The sequence below is a fragment of the Dermacentor silvarum genome, chromosome 1, assembly GCF_013339745.2.
Source record: "Dermacentor silvarum isolate Dsil-2018 chromosome 1, BIME_Dsil_1.4, whole genome shotgun sequence".
Classification (NCBI taxonomy): Eukaryota; Metazoa; Arthropoda; class Arachnida; order Ixodida; family Ixodidae; genus Dermacentor; species Dermacentor silvarum.
Window position 1 is genome coordinate 123,181,440 of NC_051154.1, and position 21,237 is coordinate 123,202,676.

The 21,237-nt window shown below is 44.8% G+C and overlaps 1 protein-coding gene across 2 annotated transcripts in view; it reads right to left on the reverse strand.

Moving 5' to 3' along the window:
• Positions 1-641: 641 nt before the first annotated feature.
• Positions 642-21,237, reverse strand: part of LOC119435966 (alanine--glyoxylate aminotransferase 2, mitochondrial-like) — a 54,838-nt gene continuing 34,242 nt past the window's right edge. The window contains exons 10-13 of one of the 2 annotated variants that reach the window (XM_049673056.1): positions 20,159-20,307; positions 16,133-16,282; positions 6,310-6,408; positions 642-2,614 (exon numbers count right to left, since the gene is read on the reverse strand). In XM_049673056.1, coding sequence (XP_049529013.1) covers positions 2,516-2,614; positions 6,310-6,408; positions 16,133-16,282; positions 20,159-20,307 — 497 coding nt within the window. In that variant the 3' untranslated portion in view covers positions 642-2,515. Of the gene's footprint in view, positions 2,615-6,309; positions 6,409-7,798; positions 7,882-16,132; positions 16,283-20,158; positions 20,308-21,237 lie in introns of those variants that run through there. The other variant, XR_007468477.1, reaches the window with a different exon arrangement.

A 21,237-nucleotide genomic window follows, 5' to 3' on the forward strand; every position in this document is an offset into this window, starting at 1 on the left:
TTTCTGTGTCCCCATTAACTTTGCGCTACCTGTCACCATAGATTCGTACCAACTAGCTCGATCAAGTTGCCCTTCAAAGGAGATTGAACAATTCAACCTGATTAAATTGTTAATGCTACTTCAGCTAAAGAACTGCTTTGTTTTACCTAGGTGTCACATAAATATTTGCAGTATCAAATTAACACTTTTCATCTCTCTCAACAAAACGCATTCATGATCTTAGAGCTGAAGTCTTACATCATTTTACAGCAGCAGCCAACTTTACAATACAGTAGAGTGGGAGGAACTTTAGACAATTTTTTAAGGGACCAAGAAAGCAATTTTTATTCAATTAAAAAATATAACATGTACACAGGTCTAAAAGAGTGCAAAAATTTCATTCTAAAGTACTGTACAGACAGCTACAATTACAGCGTTCTGTTTTGCCATTTTCAAGGCTCGTGGCTTGCCAAAAATTCAGAGTAACACCATCTCAGTTTTTTTTTTTTTTCTTCGTCAATGATGCCTAATGAGTGCTCACAGATGCAACCATAATACCTGTAACTCATTCGAACTCAATTTTCTCCCCAATGATCGCAGTGTCTGCTTTTTTTTTTTTTTTTTTCTTTGAAGGACATCAATTTAAGAACAGAGCTATATAGTACCATGAGCAAGACAGAACAATGACATTGCAGGGTGTGTGCAGTTGGAGTTCAAGAGACGAAGGGGCATCCTTTATTTATACACATGGGCATATCTTAAAATTAATTTCATAATAAACAAGCTGTATGTAAACTCAAATGAAAGCACACCAAAAAAAAAAAAAAAAACAGTAATCTCTGCAAATTTTGGCCTTCTAAGCTGAGTATAATGCATAACTGTGTAAATACAACAGAAATACAATGTCAGCAATGAAAAAAGTAATGGAGGGAGTGGGGGTACAGAGAGTGTGTAATCGGCCTGAATATCAGCTTTACATATAGTATGTACTGTGCTTGACAGATAACTTTAAACATACTGTGAGTAACTGTTCAAATTTTATTGCAATTCTATTCCGATGTGAAATTTCTAAATAATTCATGGACGCAAAATTTCATGGGATGGCTAGGGTACTACTGGGCATGCTACTGTAAAAACTGTTTGTGCCAGCATTTTGCAGAGGCAATTTTTCATTGACTGTAGGTCCTTTGTGAAGACTATGAAAGCTAGCCTCTGGCAAAAAATAAGTTACCATTATGTTATGTGCCACTTAGCAAAGTGGCTGTCTTTAGATTTTATTAAAATGCAAAAGCAAAACTTGACATTTCTTTTGCTGTATACTATCGCAAAGAAAAATGCCCAGGACATGCTAGCAGTATCTGAACTGCATTGTTGTGCCATCTGCTGGGTTTAAGACTACTCAAGAGCACACGCTTCTCATACTGTGCTTGAGGCCTGCACTTCTGTTGTTCAGCAATGTGGCTCTCGACTTTGAACACAGTGCAAGGTACCACTGAGCAGCAACATGATGACGGGTGCATGCTAGGAAGCCAAGGTATGTCACATTAACTAAAAATTACATTTTGGCATTGTATGTGCCAAAACCACAATCTGATTAGGAGGCATGCTGTAGTGGGGGATTCCGGATTAATTTTGACCACCTGGGTTTCTTTAATATGCACCCAATGCATAGTACACAAGCATTTTTGCATTCCACCGCCATCAGGATGCCGCGGCCAGGAACCAAACTTGTGCTCAGCAGCGCAACGCCATAGCCAGTGGGCCACCTCGACGGGTTGTATGTCACTTTAGTAAAACTGATTCCAAACTTAGCCAAGCCATTAAAATCATTTTGCAGTGAAAGGAATGCTGTAGGCATGCTTCCCTTTACCATGACACTTGAAGTGTCTGTTTGGCAGCACACATGGCTACTCTACCAATGGCCAGCATCTTGACTGTAGCTGGTTGGCATACCAGTGACCATAACATAGTCGTTAGTCACAAGCATCATGTTGCAGTACAGCATGAAAACACAGATATCCACAAAAGAATGCGCACTGTTTCCACTTGCACTTTGGTCATTTCTGGCCCTTGCGCCAAAAAACAATATCCATCAATCAATCCACTTGCACATCCTGGGTATACTCATGTTCACAATTGTGTCATCCCCATAAATTTAAATATGAACTGGAAAAAAAAAATCATCAGAATGCACATTACACTTAATTACACGGGAGCCAGTTTCTAAGCACATCCCCCTTTTTTTATTTCCATTTTGCAAAGTGGCCATAGGTGTTATGGTCTGAAATCTTTCAGTATGAACCGACTAGCCTAGCAACACGTACTACTAAGCATGGTGTAGTCCAAAACATACATTTTGGAGCCTGAGTTAATCCACTGAAGATGCATAGAACCTGGAAATGCAGCAACACATTCTAGTCGCTTTTTGCTTGTTCATGTTTGGATTTGCGCTGACAGTACATGTAAGGTAATGGGTTTTGACACAATACAACCGCCAGCTGTAGAGCAAAAGCACAGATATGAATGACAAAGCATGTCACTGCTCTTGAACACGAGCAATGGCTGTCTTGAGCACTGCTGCCGTGAAGCAAACGTCAGCCTCAGTGATGCACATTGGTGGCTTGATCCTCAACACCTGCATGAAAATCGGAGATCATTACATGTGCATGGGTCACTGCTTATAGCTCTGTAATGCTGCAGAATTCTGCACTGTCAATACACAATCAGTTCATGTTAATTAAAACTTCTCAAGATCACATCTCTGTTTAATTATTGGATGTAAGTGATAGTTGATTTACACACAAAACATATTCTTGTGCTTCCTTCTGTGCAGCTCCAAATAATATCAGGTACATATAAACAAGGGCACTGTGATATATAGCACGTACTCATCATATGCATGGTGGTAATGTGCTTGCACAGAAGAGCTTCTTTATATCAAACCCAGCTAGGCATTTTGAATTATTGCCTATATTTAACAGCAGAAATATTTCCTTGAATATCACAGATCTCATATAAAAGCATATAGCAACATCATGGCCATATACTGAACATCAGCTGACAGGTACAGTATATTTCAAACTATGCAGTGCCATGTCTCCATAAAGTGCTCTTTCTCTCAGCATGCACACCATGCTTATGCTGCCCCCAGTGAACACAGTCAGTTTTAATTCCATGACACTTGTTTCAATGGTGCTCTGCACACATTCAATGGTCTGTCAGATATTTAGGCCTAGTGTTTTGGCCTAAATACGCATGTGTCGCATGTGCATGCTCAGTGTTCTAAAAGCTGTTGTTGAAAATTCTGAGGCCCTTTCGCTTTGAATAATAACTACAGCTGTGTCAGACCTATAACAATAGTCACCGAGTTGCTTCCAGGGTGAGCAACAATTAAACTGTTTGGTCTCGGTTGCTTTCCATTTCCACGAACGAGCTTGAAAAGTTCAGTGGTGATAGCTTCCAGGGGCGATAGAGGGTGGACGTGGGATATATGAGTAGTACTTTCACACCCACACACAGCCGCACTACTCAAAACTGTTGTTTATTGGCCTTCGAGGCAATGATCTGGTAGCTGAATTTTACTGCAATGGCAGCAAATTATCATAGACAGGTGGAGGTTTCAACTGGATGTCATATTAGCATATACTTATGCATCAAATTATCATTACGTGTATCAACTTATTTTGCAATTATTTTTTCATTTGCCACGAGCTCAATCGTAATATGTAGTTGTCACTAGTAGAATGCCATGTCAATAGACAGTTTTAGTTTAGCGTGGTTACCGGAATAGCTGGATCGAAATGCGCATGCGCAGAACGCTAAACGACCCATACTGTTTACCGTACGCACGCTATTTCTCAGAGTTAACGTTACCGTGTTAGCGTGTTTGCGTAGTTCACGTAAAACATGGCGGCAGTCCCGGTCGCCCGCTTCGAACTGAATTTGGCGTTGTTTTTGTAGAATTCACTTCGTTCGTAGCAAATGACTGCATAAACGGCTTTTGCTTAGTCTCATGCCACTTCGACGAGAGAGCGTTATGGCTAATCTTGAGGAATTTTCGAGATCTCTTCTCGTTTCGAACGCGCCTAAGCCTAACGAGAGAAATTTTCTCCGAGATGCGAGCGCCGCCTGTCGGTAAAGTCGGGAGATAGGCGTGGCGACGGCGTATGGCCTCTGAGATCGGAACATTTCGGAGGCTATGGTAGACAGCTTGTACTGCTTGTCTGTTTCGCTGCAGATCGGCGGACATGGCAAGTAAAAATACAACGCGCTCCTGGCTTCCATTGCGCTGCCTCTCACACTTTCCGGACGCACACACACATATCTTAGGTGCCCTATGTATGCGAAATTCAAAGCATAATGGAATAGCGTCCCGCACGTAAACTACGCTATCATGCTATATTAAAACTCTCTTTCTGCAAAGTTCGTTAGCAGAACGGTAATGCTATTTCCCTTAACCCCGCTATTACGCTAACGTTAAACTAAAACTGCCTAATAACATACAAGATTTTAAGGTAAATTTTGAATGCAAGTCATTTATTTATTTATTTTTATTTGGTTGACAATACAATTAAGCTGTGGTATAACCTCGGTACATCCCTGCTGTTGCATTATCCTGGATGGTACATCGTACTTCCCAGTCCTGATGCGAAGGCTATAGACTCCCGACTTTCTGACTTTTAAGCTTTCCTGGCTCTTGCAATTTTGAAATTAACTTTTTGTTTTTCTGTCCCACAGAAAAAAAAAAAAATTGTATCAACGAGGTTCTACTATACCTTGACTATGCAGTGCAGTGTGAATATCTCCTCTTACGGACATTCGGCTGCTGTCATGTTACTTTGGCGCTGGTCTGCCTTGAAACTCAAAGATTAAATTAACCCAGAGCCATGTTAACTGGCTTCAAAATGTATTGAGAGCATAGTGAGTCAATCAAATTATTGACATTTACTTGAATTAACCCAATTTTTTTTAATTATCACAAGTTGACTGTATTGACTTTGCTTTCAATGAGCTTCGCATTCTTGCTTTCGTTTGACGAGACCTAAGTACAGTCTGCAGAAATTTTTAATGTACTCATTCCAGAGACAAACTAAGACTTAAACGAATTCAGCACACCTTTGCTGTTCTTGTCAGCAATAGAGTACATTTGGCTATGCTCCCCCTTAGTCTAAATTCTGACTCTTCACATGTTCATGGATTAGTATTTCGACAAATGTAGCAAGTAATGCGGGCACAAAGCCACCTCACAATACACCTGACAACTAACATGCATGTTTTCAGTGCACATAGTCAATGGACAAAACCTAATGTGTCTGTTTTAGCAGCTTTATTAGTGGAGTTGTTTTAAGAAAGAAATGTTTGGAGGTCGCATGAACCTTTCTTCAAATAGCCTCGTCACCTCACTGGCCTTGAACAGTGTTGTAGACCTCATTATGCCTCGCCGGACTTGCTGATTTTTTACCAACCTCGTGAAGTCCTGGCAAGCACCATTTAGCACTGATCATCAAGCAACAGGTAAAAGCAAAGGAAAGCATAAAGAAAAATTTCTGCACCACCTCTAAAGCTTGGAATTAAATGAACCTGCACATTTCCAGGTATATGTTCTACCTACTAGGCTACATGGTCCTCAAAGCCAGCACAAGTTTCAGTTAATTACTGCCTGCTAGCACTTGCAGCTTTTTGGGGAAAAAATAATTATTGAAAGATACTAGGACAATGTCCAGATGTCATTTGCACTGAGATACATGTAGAGAAAAGTGAAGAACAAGATAACAATGGCAATATCCAGTGGGAACTGGGCCAGCTTAGTAGATGCAAATAATTCACTTGTGGTGTGCACATTGAACCTAACAGTGTAAATTGCACAATGACATCTGACGTTGTGAAGGAGAAACATTAATAACACTGTGCTTCGATGACACCCAAGGAGGCAGGCTTGCATGTAGCATCAGAAAGTAAAAGGCACATAGCTTACAGTGCAAGCACATAGGCAAGAATTGCCTCATGGGAAGCAGCCAAAGGGCCTCACCTTTGAGGACAAAGGAGGAGGAAGCTGAGACACAAAGGGGCCAAGCAGTGCAAAAATGAAAAGACAGCAGCTGTACATGCAATGCCTGACGAGAGCTATGGACGAGGATGCTACAACACAGAACTTGACAACATCACAGAGCTGTATGCATGCTTGAAGAAATGGCATGCTTTATTCTATTTTTATTCTATATTGTTATGGCGGTGGTTCTGTTAAATGTACTATGGTGAGGGGTGTGCAAAAAGGTGCTAAAAGTGGCCATACAATGGACACTATGCAAGTTGTCCCTGTTCCCTACTTACATGCCCATGCTGACCACCCTTGCCAATAAGAAGGCCCATTTCACGGCAGTCCTCAAGGATGGCATTCACTTTGACTGCTGCAAGGGGCACTTTTGTTTCCTGCAAAGCACAGAGAATATTCATTTTTGCCCATATTTTCTGAATCACTAGAAACCTGCACGGAGCACTGAGACATGTCAACAAGAAGACCTCATCACAAATGCACCCAATTCATACATATTTATAAATTATATATACTATCTTCCTGTTACTGCATCAACAGTTGAAGGAGCAACTTCCACTGCACAAAGCAATGCATTAAATATTGTATACGACCTGCTCAAACACAATCACTAGCAAATTAATGTTTTTTTTATAGAATTGTTACCCTACCCCCCCCCCCCCCCAAAAAAAAAAATTAAAAAAATGACACAGGTGCTTATAATGACAAAAAAGACAATGCAGATAAAGCAGTAGTGTGCAAGTGGATTATGTCTCTAAATGATGACTACATGCTACATGACTACATGATCACTGCACAGTAAGTGCAGTGAAAAGGCACTGTTTTGCTTAAAAATCATGTGGCCTAGGTAGCATTTTTACTAAGATACAAAAATACTTTTTAGTGCATTTCTAAATCAAATATATTATAACACACATGGTGATGGTGAAATTACTGCATTTAGTATGCACATTCATCTCAAAAGTCACAGATATTAAAAAAAAAATTTTTAATAAAAGCTTGCACACAGATAGCAATTTTTATTTTTTACACAACTGCCACTAGTTGCTGGAAAAAGCTCAGTGACACTCAACACAACTATTAAAACCACGCAAAGTGCCACATCAGAAACACATGATGTGTAACAGCATCTTTTCCTACTTTCTTGACTCCTAGCCGCTTGTCATAGCCACTGTCTTTCAAAAGTGTCATTTCACTAATTATAACTGCATATTATCCCTATAATCAGTGAAGGTCAAGAATGGAGTAGCAAGTGCCCTTGAAAGGGTACATGTTTACGTGCACCAATGCATCACCTCGCCCTGGTCTCCCTCTCCTCCCTTCTCTGTATCCGTGTCCTTGCTATCAGTTTGGTCAGGCACTTTCTTGCCTTGAAACTCCTCGCCCTGCAGAGGCAGGAGCTTTTTGGTGCTGGGTGAGAAATAGCCATGTCTGTCAAGGGATCGACCAGGTAATTCGGCCTTTCAGGGTACATCTTGTTGATGTCACGCACGCACACAGTGGTTAGATGTGTCGAAAAAGAGCCAATTTCAGGAGGTCAGTAAAATCCCTCTCCTAAACCCCTATTCAAATGTGTGTAATTGCTGTCAGCTGTCTTATTTGTTCAAACACTCGGAGATTTTGGCTGTTTGTGCATGTGGTGCACGACTGCATGCTCATTGTTTTCCTGAACAACTGGGGCATCTCCTCTTTAATTATGCCAGTGGCACCTGTAAGGGAACTATCTCTTGAACCATAGAGATATGAAGGGCAAGGACATCACACCACTTTTTGGGGAGCATCTTCTCTTGCATTCTTGTCTTGTCTACTGACTATAGCACTGGCTATTCAAATAGACCAAAAGCTGATGCCTAAAAATCACACATTTTGCACTGTAAGTATGGTACCCGAAAACAATGACTTCAATGAATTACACTAAAATGCAATACACATACAATAAAATCTTCCTTTACAATACTGGTGAAAGCCCTTCATATGTCAATGACTTATCATTGACATATGCTACCAGGAGTGCACACTGGCACTGATGACAAGGGAAGGCAAAATTCTAGGCTGGCCATCACATTAATTTCACGATCCTCTAATTCAGCATCTTCAAATTATTCTAAAATTTCAGCATAAGTCAAACTTCATCAAATCAAGTTCGCAAATGAAGTCAAATTAAGCTCGCAAAAGAATGAAGCCTAAAGTAATTTATTTATAACTTGTCTTTTAAAGCATTAATAATAGTAAACACTGCCATACGCAGCAAAATAGTTTACGGAATGTATGCATGTACAAGTACATATGTGCATATTGCCACCTGTAGGTAGTGGGTCGAGGGCAAGAGTGGGTCGAGCCCAAGAGAAGAAAGAAGACCGCGCACCCCCTTCTCTGCTCGAGCCAGCCCCGACGGTCGCGTCTTCCGAGAGCCAGCTGCTCTACGGGTTATTAAACCTTCAAGTCCACTTCTAGAGGCTCGTGACAAACTGGTGGAGGTGCGGGGTAAGCGTCCTCACGGATGTTGCAGACCCCTCCAAGGATCCGCGCTACGAATCCAGTGCCTGTCGACACTCCCGTGCATCGGGCCAGCCGCAGGATCAGGGGACTGTCCCCAGAAGTCGTCGACGCTACGGTTCCCACCACATCGACCGGTATGACCAGCGCCTCCCTTCAAACCGCCCCAACCGGTACGGGAAGCACGATGTCGAACCGTTACACACTTGAGAGCCCACGGATCCCAAAGACGTTTCATGGCACAGTGTTCGAAGACGTCGAAGACTGGATGGTCGAATACGAGCGCGTGGCCTCCGTGAACGAATGGAACGACACGGAAAAACTCAGACACGTCTACTTCTACCTGGAGGATGGCGCGCGTACGTGGTTTCAGAACCGCGACGGGCAACTGCCGTCGTGGCGCGAGTTTTGTCGTCAGCTCCTGGAGACCTACACCAGTTCTGATCGCCACGAACGAGCGGAACGAGCGATTCAGGCCCGTGTCCAGTTGCCAAACGAAACTGTGACCACGTACGTCGAAGACATGACGCGCCTCTTCCGACGAGCGGATCCAAGAATGACGGAGAAGAAGTTACGTCATCTGATGCGCGGGGTCAAGGAGCAACTCTTCGCTGGCCTCATACGGAGCCCTCCGAAGACGGTCGCGGAGTTCTTGTCCGAGGCCGTAACCATGGAAAAGATGCTTCTGCATCGCTCGAACTTGTATGAGCGGCAAGCGAACAGCATGTCTGCTGCTGACATTTTCACGGCCATAGGAAGCAACGGCGACTCACTGCGAGAACTCATCCGCTCTGTAGTGCATGAAGAGTTGCAAAAGGCCGCTGTAACACCGCAACCTACGGTAAGCTCCATAGCGAGCATTATCAAGGACGAACTGCACCAGGCGCTTCGTGATACCTTGCCTCCTGCTAACGCTGCGGCAGTACCTCCTGAATACCCCCGTGCGACCTACGCGGAAGCCCTGAAGCGCCCTGCTTCCTCTCCGCCGCTATTCGTTCGTGCTCCTCCTACGGTGTCAGTTCAGTCGGTGCAGCCGATACCGTACTACGACGCTGGGTACACGCCGCCGCCCGTTGTTCATGCCGCTCCATTTGTCCATCGTACGGAGCAAGCGGTTCACTACGTCGACGATAGACGCCCGCCCCCTCGGAAGTCGGATGTTTGGCGCACACCCGATTATCGGCCTCTGTGCTTCCACTGCGGTGAAGCGGACCACTTGTACCGCCAGTGCCCATACCGGCACCTTGGGATTCGCGGCTTTTCCGCATACTCGCCGCCGCCCCGATACGGCCAACGACCCCGGGACATTCAGGAATACCTGTCCCAGCAGCGCTTGCCACCGCCTGCCAGGCGGCAGTCGCGTTCGCCGTCTCCGAGGCGATTTTCACCTCCGCCCCAGCGGTATTCTCCCGAGCGGTCGACCAGTCCCCGCCGGGAAAACTAACTGAGGCGATCTTTGGGGGCGAGGTCGCTGACGGTCGAAGCGCTGAAGACCTCCGACGGACGCAGTTACGGAAAGATACTGACCTGACACCACCTGCAACTGAACGGGACGACCGGCTTTCGCTAGATATACCAGTTACTGTTGACGGTTATGCCGTTAGTGCTTTAGTGGACACCGGCGCAGACTACACGATACTAAGCGGCAAAATAGCAACGCAGCTGAAGAAAGTGATCACGCCCTGGCATAACTCGCAGATTCGGACGGCTGGCGGCCACATCGTTACTCCGCTGGGCGCCTGCACGACTAGAGTTGAGATTCAAGGATCTACATTCGTAGCAAGCTGCCTTGTCTTACGCGAATGCTCCCGCGACGTTATTCTTGGGGTTGACTTCCTGCAGGAGTACGGCGCGATTATCAATCTGCAAGAGCGTCGTATCACTTTCTCTGCCGATCGAGCAATCGACGTGCAAGACGGCCGAAAGCGCGACGACGTACTTCGTGTTTCTGCTGACAGTATAACGCTTCCTCCACGTGCCAGTGTCCTCGTCGACGTCACATGCTGTGGCTTACGCGATGGCGAAGCGGTGGCCGAAAGTAACTTGGAACACCTACTGAAACAAGGTGTTTGTGTGGCTCGCAGTGTTATACAGATTCGTGCTGGTCATTCGCAATTGCTTGTTACCAACTTTAGCTACGAGCACCGACACCTGTTCCGCGGCACTTCGTTAGCGTTTGCAGACGCAATAGCAGACGTTAACAACTGTTTCACGTCAGAAGTAGTGGAGACAGCAGACACGTCTCTGGGCCATCTTGACATCAATTCTGAACTGTCCACCGATAGCCAGACAGCACTGCGCAAGCTCTTGCTTGAATTCAGGACCTGCTTCGCACATTCTTCCAAGGTACGCCAGACTTCCATCACTAAGCACAGGATCATCACATACGAAGACGCACGCCCGATACACCAGCAGCCTTACCGCGTGTCGGCAAGAGAACGCCAAGCCATACGTACGCAAGTCCCGGAGATGCTTGACGATGGCGTCATCGAACCTTCCAACAGCCTGTGGTCATCTCCGGTCGTTCTTGTCAAAAAGAAAGACGGAACGCTGCGCTTCTGTGTCGACTACCGCAAGCTCAACAACGTGACTAAAAAGGACGTGTACCCGCTGCCGCGTATCGACGACTCGTTAGATCGACTACGGCGCGCCCAGTACTTTTCTTCTCTCGATTTAAAAAGCGGGTACTGGCAAATCGAGGTAGACGAACGCGACCGCGAGAAAACAGCCTTTGTGACTCCAGATGGGCTCTATGAATTTCGAGTGCTTCCTTTTGGCTTGTGTTCAGCCCCGGCTACTTTCCAGCGAATGATGGACACTGTCCTTACTGGACTGAAGTGGCAGGCCTGTCTTGTGTACTTGGATGATGTGGTCATCTTCTCTGAAACGTTCGAGCAGCATCTTCACCGCCTACGGAGTGTGCTAGAAGCCATCCGATCGGCAGACCTCAAACTTAAGCCCGAAAAGTGCCACTTTGGTTACGAAGAGCTCAAGTTCCTCGGTCATGTAGTAAGCGCCAAAGGGGTCCGACCCGATCCAGACAAGCTTGCCGCTGTGGCCGCGTTTCCAGCTCCTGCCGATAAGAAGGCCATCCGGCGCTTCCTGGGTTTGTGCGCCTACTATCGCCGGTTTATTAAAGGCTTTTCGAAGATAGCGGAACCCCTGACACGCCTTACAAGAGACGATACGCCATTTGTGTGGCATAATGAGCAACAGGCGGCTTTTGCTGAATTACGACAGCGCCTTCAGTCAGCACCCGTTCTTGCACATTTTGACGATGATGCTGATACTGAGGTGCATACCGACGCCAGTAGCCTTGGCCCAGTGCTCGTCCAGCTTCAAGATGGAGTGGAAAGAGTTATAGCGTATGCCAGCCGCTCCCTGTCCCGTGCCGAGGCGAATTATTCGACTACGGAGAAGGAGTGCCTCGCGGTCGTGTGGGCGATCATCAAGTTTCGCCCCTATCTGTATGGTCGTCCCTTCAAGGTAGTGACGGACCACCATGCCCTCTGTTGGTTGGCAAGCATGCGCGGCCCTTCAGGACGACTGGCACGGTGGAGCTTGCGGCTACAGGAATTTGACATCACCATCGTTTATAAGTCTGGCCGTAAGCATGAAGACGCTGACACGCTGTCCCGCGCACCCATTGATCCTGCCAGTCAGGAAACAGAGGATGATGACGGCTTCCTGGGCGCCATTAGTTCGTCGGACTTGAGCAGACGGCAGCGTGACGACGCTGAGATTCGACCGATCATCGATCATTTAGAGGGTCGCGACACAACCATACCACGCCATCTGTCCCGCTCGCTGACGTCCTTCTGTCTGCGAGATAACGTGCTGTATAAGAAGAATGCTCGTTCGACCAGCCGTGCTTACCTCCTGGTGGTTCCAAGGGACATGCGCGACGACGTCCTCTTCGCTTGCCATGATGAACCGACATCTGGTCATTTAGGCTTTTCACGAACACTCGCTAGAGTAAGCGAAATGTACTATTGGCCCGGGCTTTCGGCAAGCGTCAAACAGTACGTTAAAGGCTGTCGTGAATGCCAGCGCCACAAGACACCATCCGTTAAACCGGCTGGCTTACTTCAGCCAATTGAAGCACCTCACACGCCTTTCGACCAAGTCGGCATGGACATTCTCGGACCGTTTCCTCTTTCTGCCGACGGCAACAAATGGGTGATCGTCGCGACTGATTATTTAACACGCTATGCTGAGACGCAGGCGATCCCACGAGCCACAGCCTCAGAGGTAGCGCACTTCTTCATGCGCCACATCATCTTGCGTCACGGTGCTCCCTCCACTGTAATAACTGACAGAGGGACAGCATTCACAGCGCAGCTTATGGACGAGGTTTTTGAATTGAGCAACACCAGGCATCGCAAGACGACCGCGTACCATCCGCAGACCAACGGACTTACCGAGCGACTGAATAAGACGGTCACAGACATGCTCGCAATGTACATCGACGTTCAACACAAAACATGGGATCGGATCTTGCCTTACGTGACCTTCGCGTATAACACCGCCGTGCAAGAGACGACGCGCTTCACGCCCTTTCGCCTTCTCTACGGTCACGAAGTCCAGACGATGCTGGACGCTATGCTGCCGTGTCAAGACGCTGACCTATTGACAACTGACGCCGAGGAATTTGCAGAGCGTGCTGAGGAAGCCCGGCAGCTCGCGCGGCTGCATATCGGCCAGCAGCAGCAGGCAGACGCACGACACTACAACATCCGCCACAGGGACGTGTCCTACAACCCCGGGGACCAAGTTTGGGTGTGGACCCCCGTTCGCCGTCGTGGTCTCTGTGAAAAACTGCTGAGCCGGTATTTCGGTCCGTATAAAGTGCTCCGCCGCGTCAGTGACGTAAACTACGAAGTTGTTCCGGACACATCATCGCAGACACGGAGTAGGACACAAAGACAACCGAGCTCAGACATTGTTCATGTTGTGCGCATGAAGCCGTACATTGCGCGTCCGCAACTTTTTTTGTTTTCGTTTTTTTGTTCTCTCATTCCCTTCTTTGTTTCTCCTTTTCATTTATCGTTGGGAGATTGCTTCTTCGTTCATTGACTGTGCCGGCGTGACGGCTACTTTTTTTTGTGTACTTTCGCTTTGCCTGCCTTCTTCTTCGTTGTCTTCTACGCCTATTTTTTTAGCATCGAGGCGATGCTTTTGTTTGGAAGGGGGGATATTGCCACCTGTAGGTAGTGGGTCGAGGGCAAGAGTGGGTCGAGCCCAAGAGAAGAAAGAAGACCGCGCGCCCCCTTCTCTGCTCGAGCCAGCCCCAACGGTCGCGTCTTCCGAGAGCCAGCTGCTCTACGGGTTATTAAACCTTCAAGTCCACTTCTAGAGGCTCGTGACAATATATAAGAAAAAAAAAAGAACTGAACACAAGTCTGTCAAGTGATTCCTTATAGAGTTGAAACTCGATTTAATAAAGTGATGACAACGCTCGAATTATTTAGTTAAATCGGGAAGTTCGTAAAATCGAGAAAGGGATTTTCGGTACTTTGAAATCTACCCAAAAGCTACCGCAGCAGTGTATTTGCCGCTAACCCACGCGCAAGCGTGAGTTAGCGTAGGTTAGTGCATAGGTTAGCGCGTACGTGGGTTCGCGCGTAGGATCGCTCGAATTGCTTGTGTGATGTGTGATGCAGGCCAGGTAGATGGTCACGTGAAGCTATGACAGGCTACCAATATGCAAAGACGTGGGTGCAAAGATTGTAACTAGGGCACCGAGATGTTTTAACACGATAGCGTTAGAGCGCACGCTTGAAGAAAAACCCGCCTGTGTCAAAACTAGAAAGAAATGACCGCTTTCTTTACTGAATTATTTCAGGAAAAACTTTGCTAAATTGGGTTTAGTGGCCATTAGTTTCGTTAATTCAACAATGACAATGATGACAACATTGAACCCTATGGGTACCTGCGGGGGAATGGAAATTTCTTTTTTTAAATCAGGAACTTCGTAAAAATGGGTTTCGTTAGATCAAGTTTTAAATGTACTTTAAATGTATTGTCTGGAAATTGTAAGTTATGAAAAATACTGACTTTTTATGAAAGGTGGTTTTCACACAAACTAGAATAAAAAGCTTGAGCAAGGAATGGCACCAACATTAAAGGAGTACTGACACAATATTTCTAGCTTGAGACGTTTGTGTTCTTCAAGTCTTATGTTACAAGGATATGTCCAAGATATGTAACAAGTCTTATGTTATAACGATATATATCGACATGGCATGTTCTGCAGCTCCATGTGGCTTTGTGACAGTTTGCAAGGACTGTTATGTCAACGATTGTTCTCTGCCAGGCTCTGGTTCTTTTTCCTCACTTGTTTGTGATGCTCCTTGAGACTGCCTCCTCATGAGCACCATCATGAAGAGAGGCATTGGATCTGTATTACTGTTACCATGCCAGCCATCTGCCAGCTAGCTATGCACGTTAGCTACGCCATTCTGCTGCTGCCAGATGCATTCGTCATGCGGATTAGCCAGCATGTGCACGACTGGCAGTTGGCCAGAGCAATAACGACAGACAGCCAAAAGCACATTACTACTAGTAGGTTTGTGTGTGATGTGCTTCCAAAACACAACACTTATGTTAAAACATCCACATAAGGAGCCAATGAAAGCATAGAAGAAATAAAGTTTTTTATGAAACTGTATAATTAATTAAAGAAGAAGGCAAATTTACGATCAAGAAAAGGAAAATGAAAGTGGAATGAAAGAAAATTGCCCTTTCATCATTGTACCTGTATTCTGCAGATGTGCCTCGTGCCTTGGCTCGACCTCCTTTCTTTCCTTCAATTTTTTTTCCTTTTACACTTCTCTGTCTTCCTTTCCTGCTCAATTTTCTGTACCTTCCTCTTTCAGACAAGCAGACATTGTGTCCCTTCTAGAGGCAGTTGCCGGCCTGTCTTCAAATCTTTTGTTAATGGGTACATATAGTAATAACAAATAATCTTTGTGGCACTATTTGCCTTGTGGGAGTGCAAGAAGGAAAAACAAGTGATCATTGTATACATTCCTACATGCAGGACTGAAGGGCCTCCTCATCATGCTAAGTGAAATTTTCCATTAAAAGTGTGGAGTTTAATGTCCCGAAACTGCACAGTGGATATTGAGAGACACCGTAGTGGAGGGCTACAGATTAATTTTGACCACCTGGGGTTTTTTAAAGAATGCTGGCTTAAAGCTAAGTACGCGAGCATTTTTGCACTTCATCCTCATCGAAATGTAGGTGCCGCAGCTGTGAATCGAACCTGCATATAACCTTGTGCTCAGCAGCAAAATGCAATAGCCACCGAGACACTGTAGCAGGTTGAAGTTTTCCATCACTGCACTCCTTAAGTTCCGTTCAAAATACATGCACTGCATTAGGACAATGAAAAGATTTTAATAAACAAACTTCATTTTACATTGAGTGTTCACCATACTTGTGTTTTATGACTTCACCTCTACGTGTGATATCTTCCCTTATTCTGACAAAGTATATCTAAGTATATCTTTTCAGTCTGCTACTCTAGCCGAAAGTAATGCTCAGCTGTACAGCACTGACACATGCATAATGTTTTGAATTGTTAAAAGCAGCTGTACTAACCTTGCTCTCCACAAGTTCCACGCCAATCATGAGCCCTTTGCCTCGGACGTCACCGACCACAGTGTATTCTTTCCTTAGTGATTCTAAGGTATGCAGTAGTCGAGTTCCAGTCATACGGCTCTTTTCCATACAGCCATCTTCATCCAAAACCTGTAAGTCAAAGGCAAACTCAAGTGGCTTACAGGCAGCTGTGGAGAGAAAAGTATTTCAGAGTAACATAAAGCACAGGGCTTGCACGTAGCAGCTGTACATCATGTTTATAATTACAGAGAGGTCAAATGTGAAAAAACAAAAGCAGAAAGTATGGCCACAAGTGTGAAGACAGCTGACTTCAAATACAGCTCCCTAAACTTGCTAGCTAGACTACTGGTGAAAGCCCTTCAAGCAAGCTTCACAAATACTTGCTGCATGCAGAGGAAATGGGCAAATGAAGCCAGTCAGTGTCAATCAGTTAATGAAGAATACGAGCCAAGTTCATGCACACACACTAATAGCAATCTGCCCGTTGATGTCTTCTGTGTGAAGTGCACCTTCTCCGTCTATGACACGAATTTTAATGGAAACGTCACCAAAAGATATTGTTGATAATGTCTAGCACATTCCTTTATCATTATCCTCATTACATGGACAACATGAAGACGTGGTGCAAATTTTTATGCAGCGTTATTCCACCTGGTGGTTAAGAGGGTGGCCGAAATTCTGTCATTGGCTGTGTTTGTACTGGTTTTCAATGTGCAGTCCCCTAATGCTTGACTAGGGTGCAGGAATGCTGTATTCAACTCTGCGTCGATCAGCACATTCTACTGGAGGCAATGCTGGTGTGAGACAGCTGTGTTTCTGAGCATGAGCTTCCAAATTGGCAAGCCATGAATACTTGGACATATCACCATGCAGCAATGACAACTGCAGACAAAAGTGATTGGGCATGTACGATCCTTCGTTTTGCTGTCTAGCAACTGCCAAGGCTTCCTTGGCATTGCAAGAGGTCGTAAATAAGCAGGATCTATGTGAAGTAATAAAGAGCAAGACAAGCGAGTAGCGATGTTCTGCCTGTTTAAGAGCACATGCTCAGCAGCGACGAAAACACTCTCTCTTAAACCACTAGCACCTCTTGTAGATACATATTGGACTGCATTGCTTCCATGTCCAGAGAGCTGTGACGGGGTTTACAAAGCAAAGCATCTGTGTCCCCTGCTATATATGGATGAAATATTCCTGGCAGCAAAGCAGTGAAGCATGTCATGCATATGCAATCTTTAGTGCAGGCCCAACTTAAATTTCCTCATTTAAATAATGTGGAGTGAAATGCTCTCATGAGGCAACCCTATTCCAGTAAAATTTGTAGGATTTCAAATAAAATGTCAGATTATATTAACTGAATGTTGTAGAAGCTTAATTTAGGCTTTAAAATATGTTATGAAAAATGAAAAAGAAAAATTATAACACTTTATAACATGCAATGCGACATTTACTGATATAACTCCATAAGAAAGACATTGTCACAATTTCTTAAAATTAATCTCATAAACAGTTGACAGTGGATAAAATAAATGTGCTACATTGCGAGTTACATGAACTTGTTATGCTGTTTAAAAGACAGTAATTGTGAAAATTACTGGTTAGCTAAAGCTTAGTGCTATGCATCAAATTTTTCTGCTTTAACTGCTCTTATCAGATGCAGTTCACAGAACTGACTTGTCCATCTGTCTGTCTGTCCACCTGTTCTTCCCCGATTCGTCCTGTTTTATTTATTATTATTTTCTCACTCATTTTTCTCTGGTGAGTTATGAGCTTGTGAACTTGATGTTTGTATTGAACCTTCTTTTTTTTTTTTCACTTTCCATAAAATAGTTGATGGCTTAAATACAGATTCTGTAACTAGTAATCGAAATTACTCTATGCAACAAACTTCATTCAATTGCATTTCTGTAGGTGCCTCATGAAAGCATTTCTTCATTTCACATATGTATGAAATAGTAAAATTAAAGTTGGGCCCAAGCAAAATTCTTTCTCTAAGCAAATTGTCAGAGGTTAGGTCCTTCTGATCATTACGTGACATATTTAAGTGCTCCCCGTAAAGCATGTAAATTATTATATGGTTTTAAAAATGTGCATCGCTACCGATCGCAATGGCGTCACTCCCCTGAGTTTTCAGCCGCCCCATCACCATCTGCGTAGCAAGTGCGTGACATCAGTAAAGTGAGCTAACCGATTGGCTGCCCATGTTGCGTCATCGATAATTTTTCCAACTTTATGGCGAACAAATGTTGTTCATAATAGTTGAAATGTTAGCTAAGTTGTTTCTATATAAAAAAAAGTTACAGGAAGAGAATACACGACAATTTATCACTACACTCAAGTGCTTCCGGCACACAACAAGTGTTGTCTGCATGTGTTACAACGTGCTCCGCATTGACGCGAGCTGCACAGTTAGTGTTGGTCTCGAGGTTTCTTTTTGCGAGGACCATGAATCGCCCTTATTGCGTTGTGGGCTGCAAATCTAGCAATGGAGACATCTCAAGCTGCAGCATCGTGTCTTTCTGCAAGGCAGCAGGCGAACGGAGTGGCTGCAGTGCATCGGGCTATCATTATCCGATCGGCACCAGGAACTATGCATTTGCAGCCGTCACTTCACACTGGAGGATACTACCACAATAGAGAGCTTTAGCGTGTCCGGCATTCCGGTAAATGCAGGCAGACTAGGCTGGGCGGGGGCACAAACATGACTTAGAGTGGCCTGCGTGCAGGATGCAGCCATCTGGTGGCGCCGAGCTCAACCAGATAAACAAGCTAATATAGCAGTAACTAAGTGTATTCTACTTTGCTGCTTGTTTTCAGCAGCAGTGTAATTGAACACGTTTTTTTAAATGTTTAAAATTTTTACACTTGGTTACAGCAATATTAGCACGGTGTTTGGCTGGCTTAGCTCTGCACCACCAGGTGATCACACCGTGCAGGCCACTCTGGTTTACGCCTCCACCCATCTGTCAAAACATCCAGCTCGCCGGCATTTATCGGAATACTGGACACGCTCAGCCCTGCGACAGAACACTCGCAATGCACGCCGCTGCTTAGATAGCTCTCGCTGGGGATCGACGGCCAGGCAGCTAGCAGAGAGGTTGGACAGGTTTCGCGCGCTGGCTCCAAGACACCGGAAGTAGACGACACGACGTCACATCATGACGCAGAGCCAATGAAGGCAGAGCTTAGCCTCAATTGCTCGGTGAAGGAGTTGAGGAGGAAAAAGCGTGGCTAGGGAGCAAAGTAACTTGTAATTGTCCGTAGCTCTCTTAATACGAGACGCTTCACTTAAATTATGGTGCGATTGTTTAACTGTAGCTGTACCCTATGCGTCTATAAAACTTGTCCGAAACACTTCAGGGATCCTTTAACAACAACTTTTTTCCCCTGTCACTTTAATGCTTGAGCTGTTTTCCAGGAATATCCCACACTTCTCCTACTTGCATTGACAAGCAAGTTACTGGCATTTCTTTCTGTGCCTGAAAACGCAGCATTCACAGCCCCTGTGCTTGCGTTGTAGTGCACATTAAAGAACCCCAGGTGGTCAAAATTAGTCCGGAGCCCTCCACTACGGCGTGCTTCATAATCAGAACTGGTTTTGGCACGTAAAACCCCACAAAGAAAAAGAAGACCTGTTTCACAGAGGCCAATAATTGCATCTCCAGTTCACGAACAAACTGCATGGCACTTAATTCCACCGCCTGTGAAAGTTACAGAGAGTAGCAGCCAGCACCTATGAACCTCAGAATTTGTGTGTTTGGCTCAAACAAAAGATTGATGCTGCATCTGAATTTGGCTCACATTTTTTTTCAATGTTTTAAGATGATGGTGCCATGTCACCAATTGCTATTTTCTATCACTGCTGTTAATACAACACAACTGTTCATACTAAATAATGAACTAGAAGGCCTAGGTCAGCTTTGGGATCAGCTGCTGAAGAGGCCTACAAAAATGTGGCAGTTAAGCTTGAACAGAAATGTAAAAAAGGCCACTTAGGTGACTGACATCAACAACAGCTGACCCAACAGCAGTTGCCACAGGGTTGCCACCAAATGTATTGAAAAAGCTCGCTGCATCCAAGGCTTTGGCAATTTCAGGTGTTGTGACGACTGCAGCTAGTGGAAAGCCATTGCCAATGCCTTTTGCCATGGTCACTGAAACAAATGTACGAAAAATACATTTCGGAGACCTGCACGTAGCAAGCATGTTTAAAAACTGCAGTTTAATAGTTGTTTCAGCTTAAAACATGCTTACAGTGTTGACTAAATGGTTTTAGGCATGTGTTACTACAATTCAAAAATTCGGCCACATGTGTGAACTGTAATTTGTTTTCCCAAAAATGAAAGAAAGGGGAGTTCCATAGAAGAAGTTTTTCCTCAAAACATTTTGAAATTCTAACACCAGATTCATTTCAACACATAATCCCAGTATAAATGGAATCTTAAAAAATTAATGGGATCAGCATTTCTGCATCGCTTAGTTCCAATACATGCTCCTACAGTCAAGCAAGAAATTAGTTTTCATAAAATAGATTTTGAAGCAAGGCGCATGGGTGTGTGCACAAGGAGACAAGAGGAGCAAAGGACCATCTAGGCTACTGAGAAAAAGGCCTTAGTCTGCCCCATAGCTTTTAGTATCCTGTAGAGGATACATATATGACTGTAAAAGGTAAGTAATTTGGAACGATGGCATATGTTGGTGAACTTGAGGGCACAAAACTGAATGCAAGCGATTGTTTTCCATTATGATTGAGCAAATGTTCCAGAATGGCTGCTTCAAAGGTTCTGCAGCTACCTGGTACAGAGGGCACATAAGGTGGTCAAGAAATTGCCAAGAAGAAGAGGGAACTGTACTAATAGGGACCACTGCATACACCTCTGGCAGGATCTCATGCACAGCTCTACTATAGGCAGCCTTCACAAGACATCTCGGCTTCTTTTAGTGGCTCTTGCTTGAGTCCCAAGGACATTTGGATGCAGCGAGTAGGCGCATTCACCTTGGTTCCCCTCAACGGTTCATTGGTTCCCCTCTAGGCAAGAGTTTCTTACAATATCACCTAGAGGAAAAATGCAACTTTTCTAACA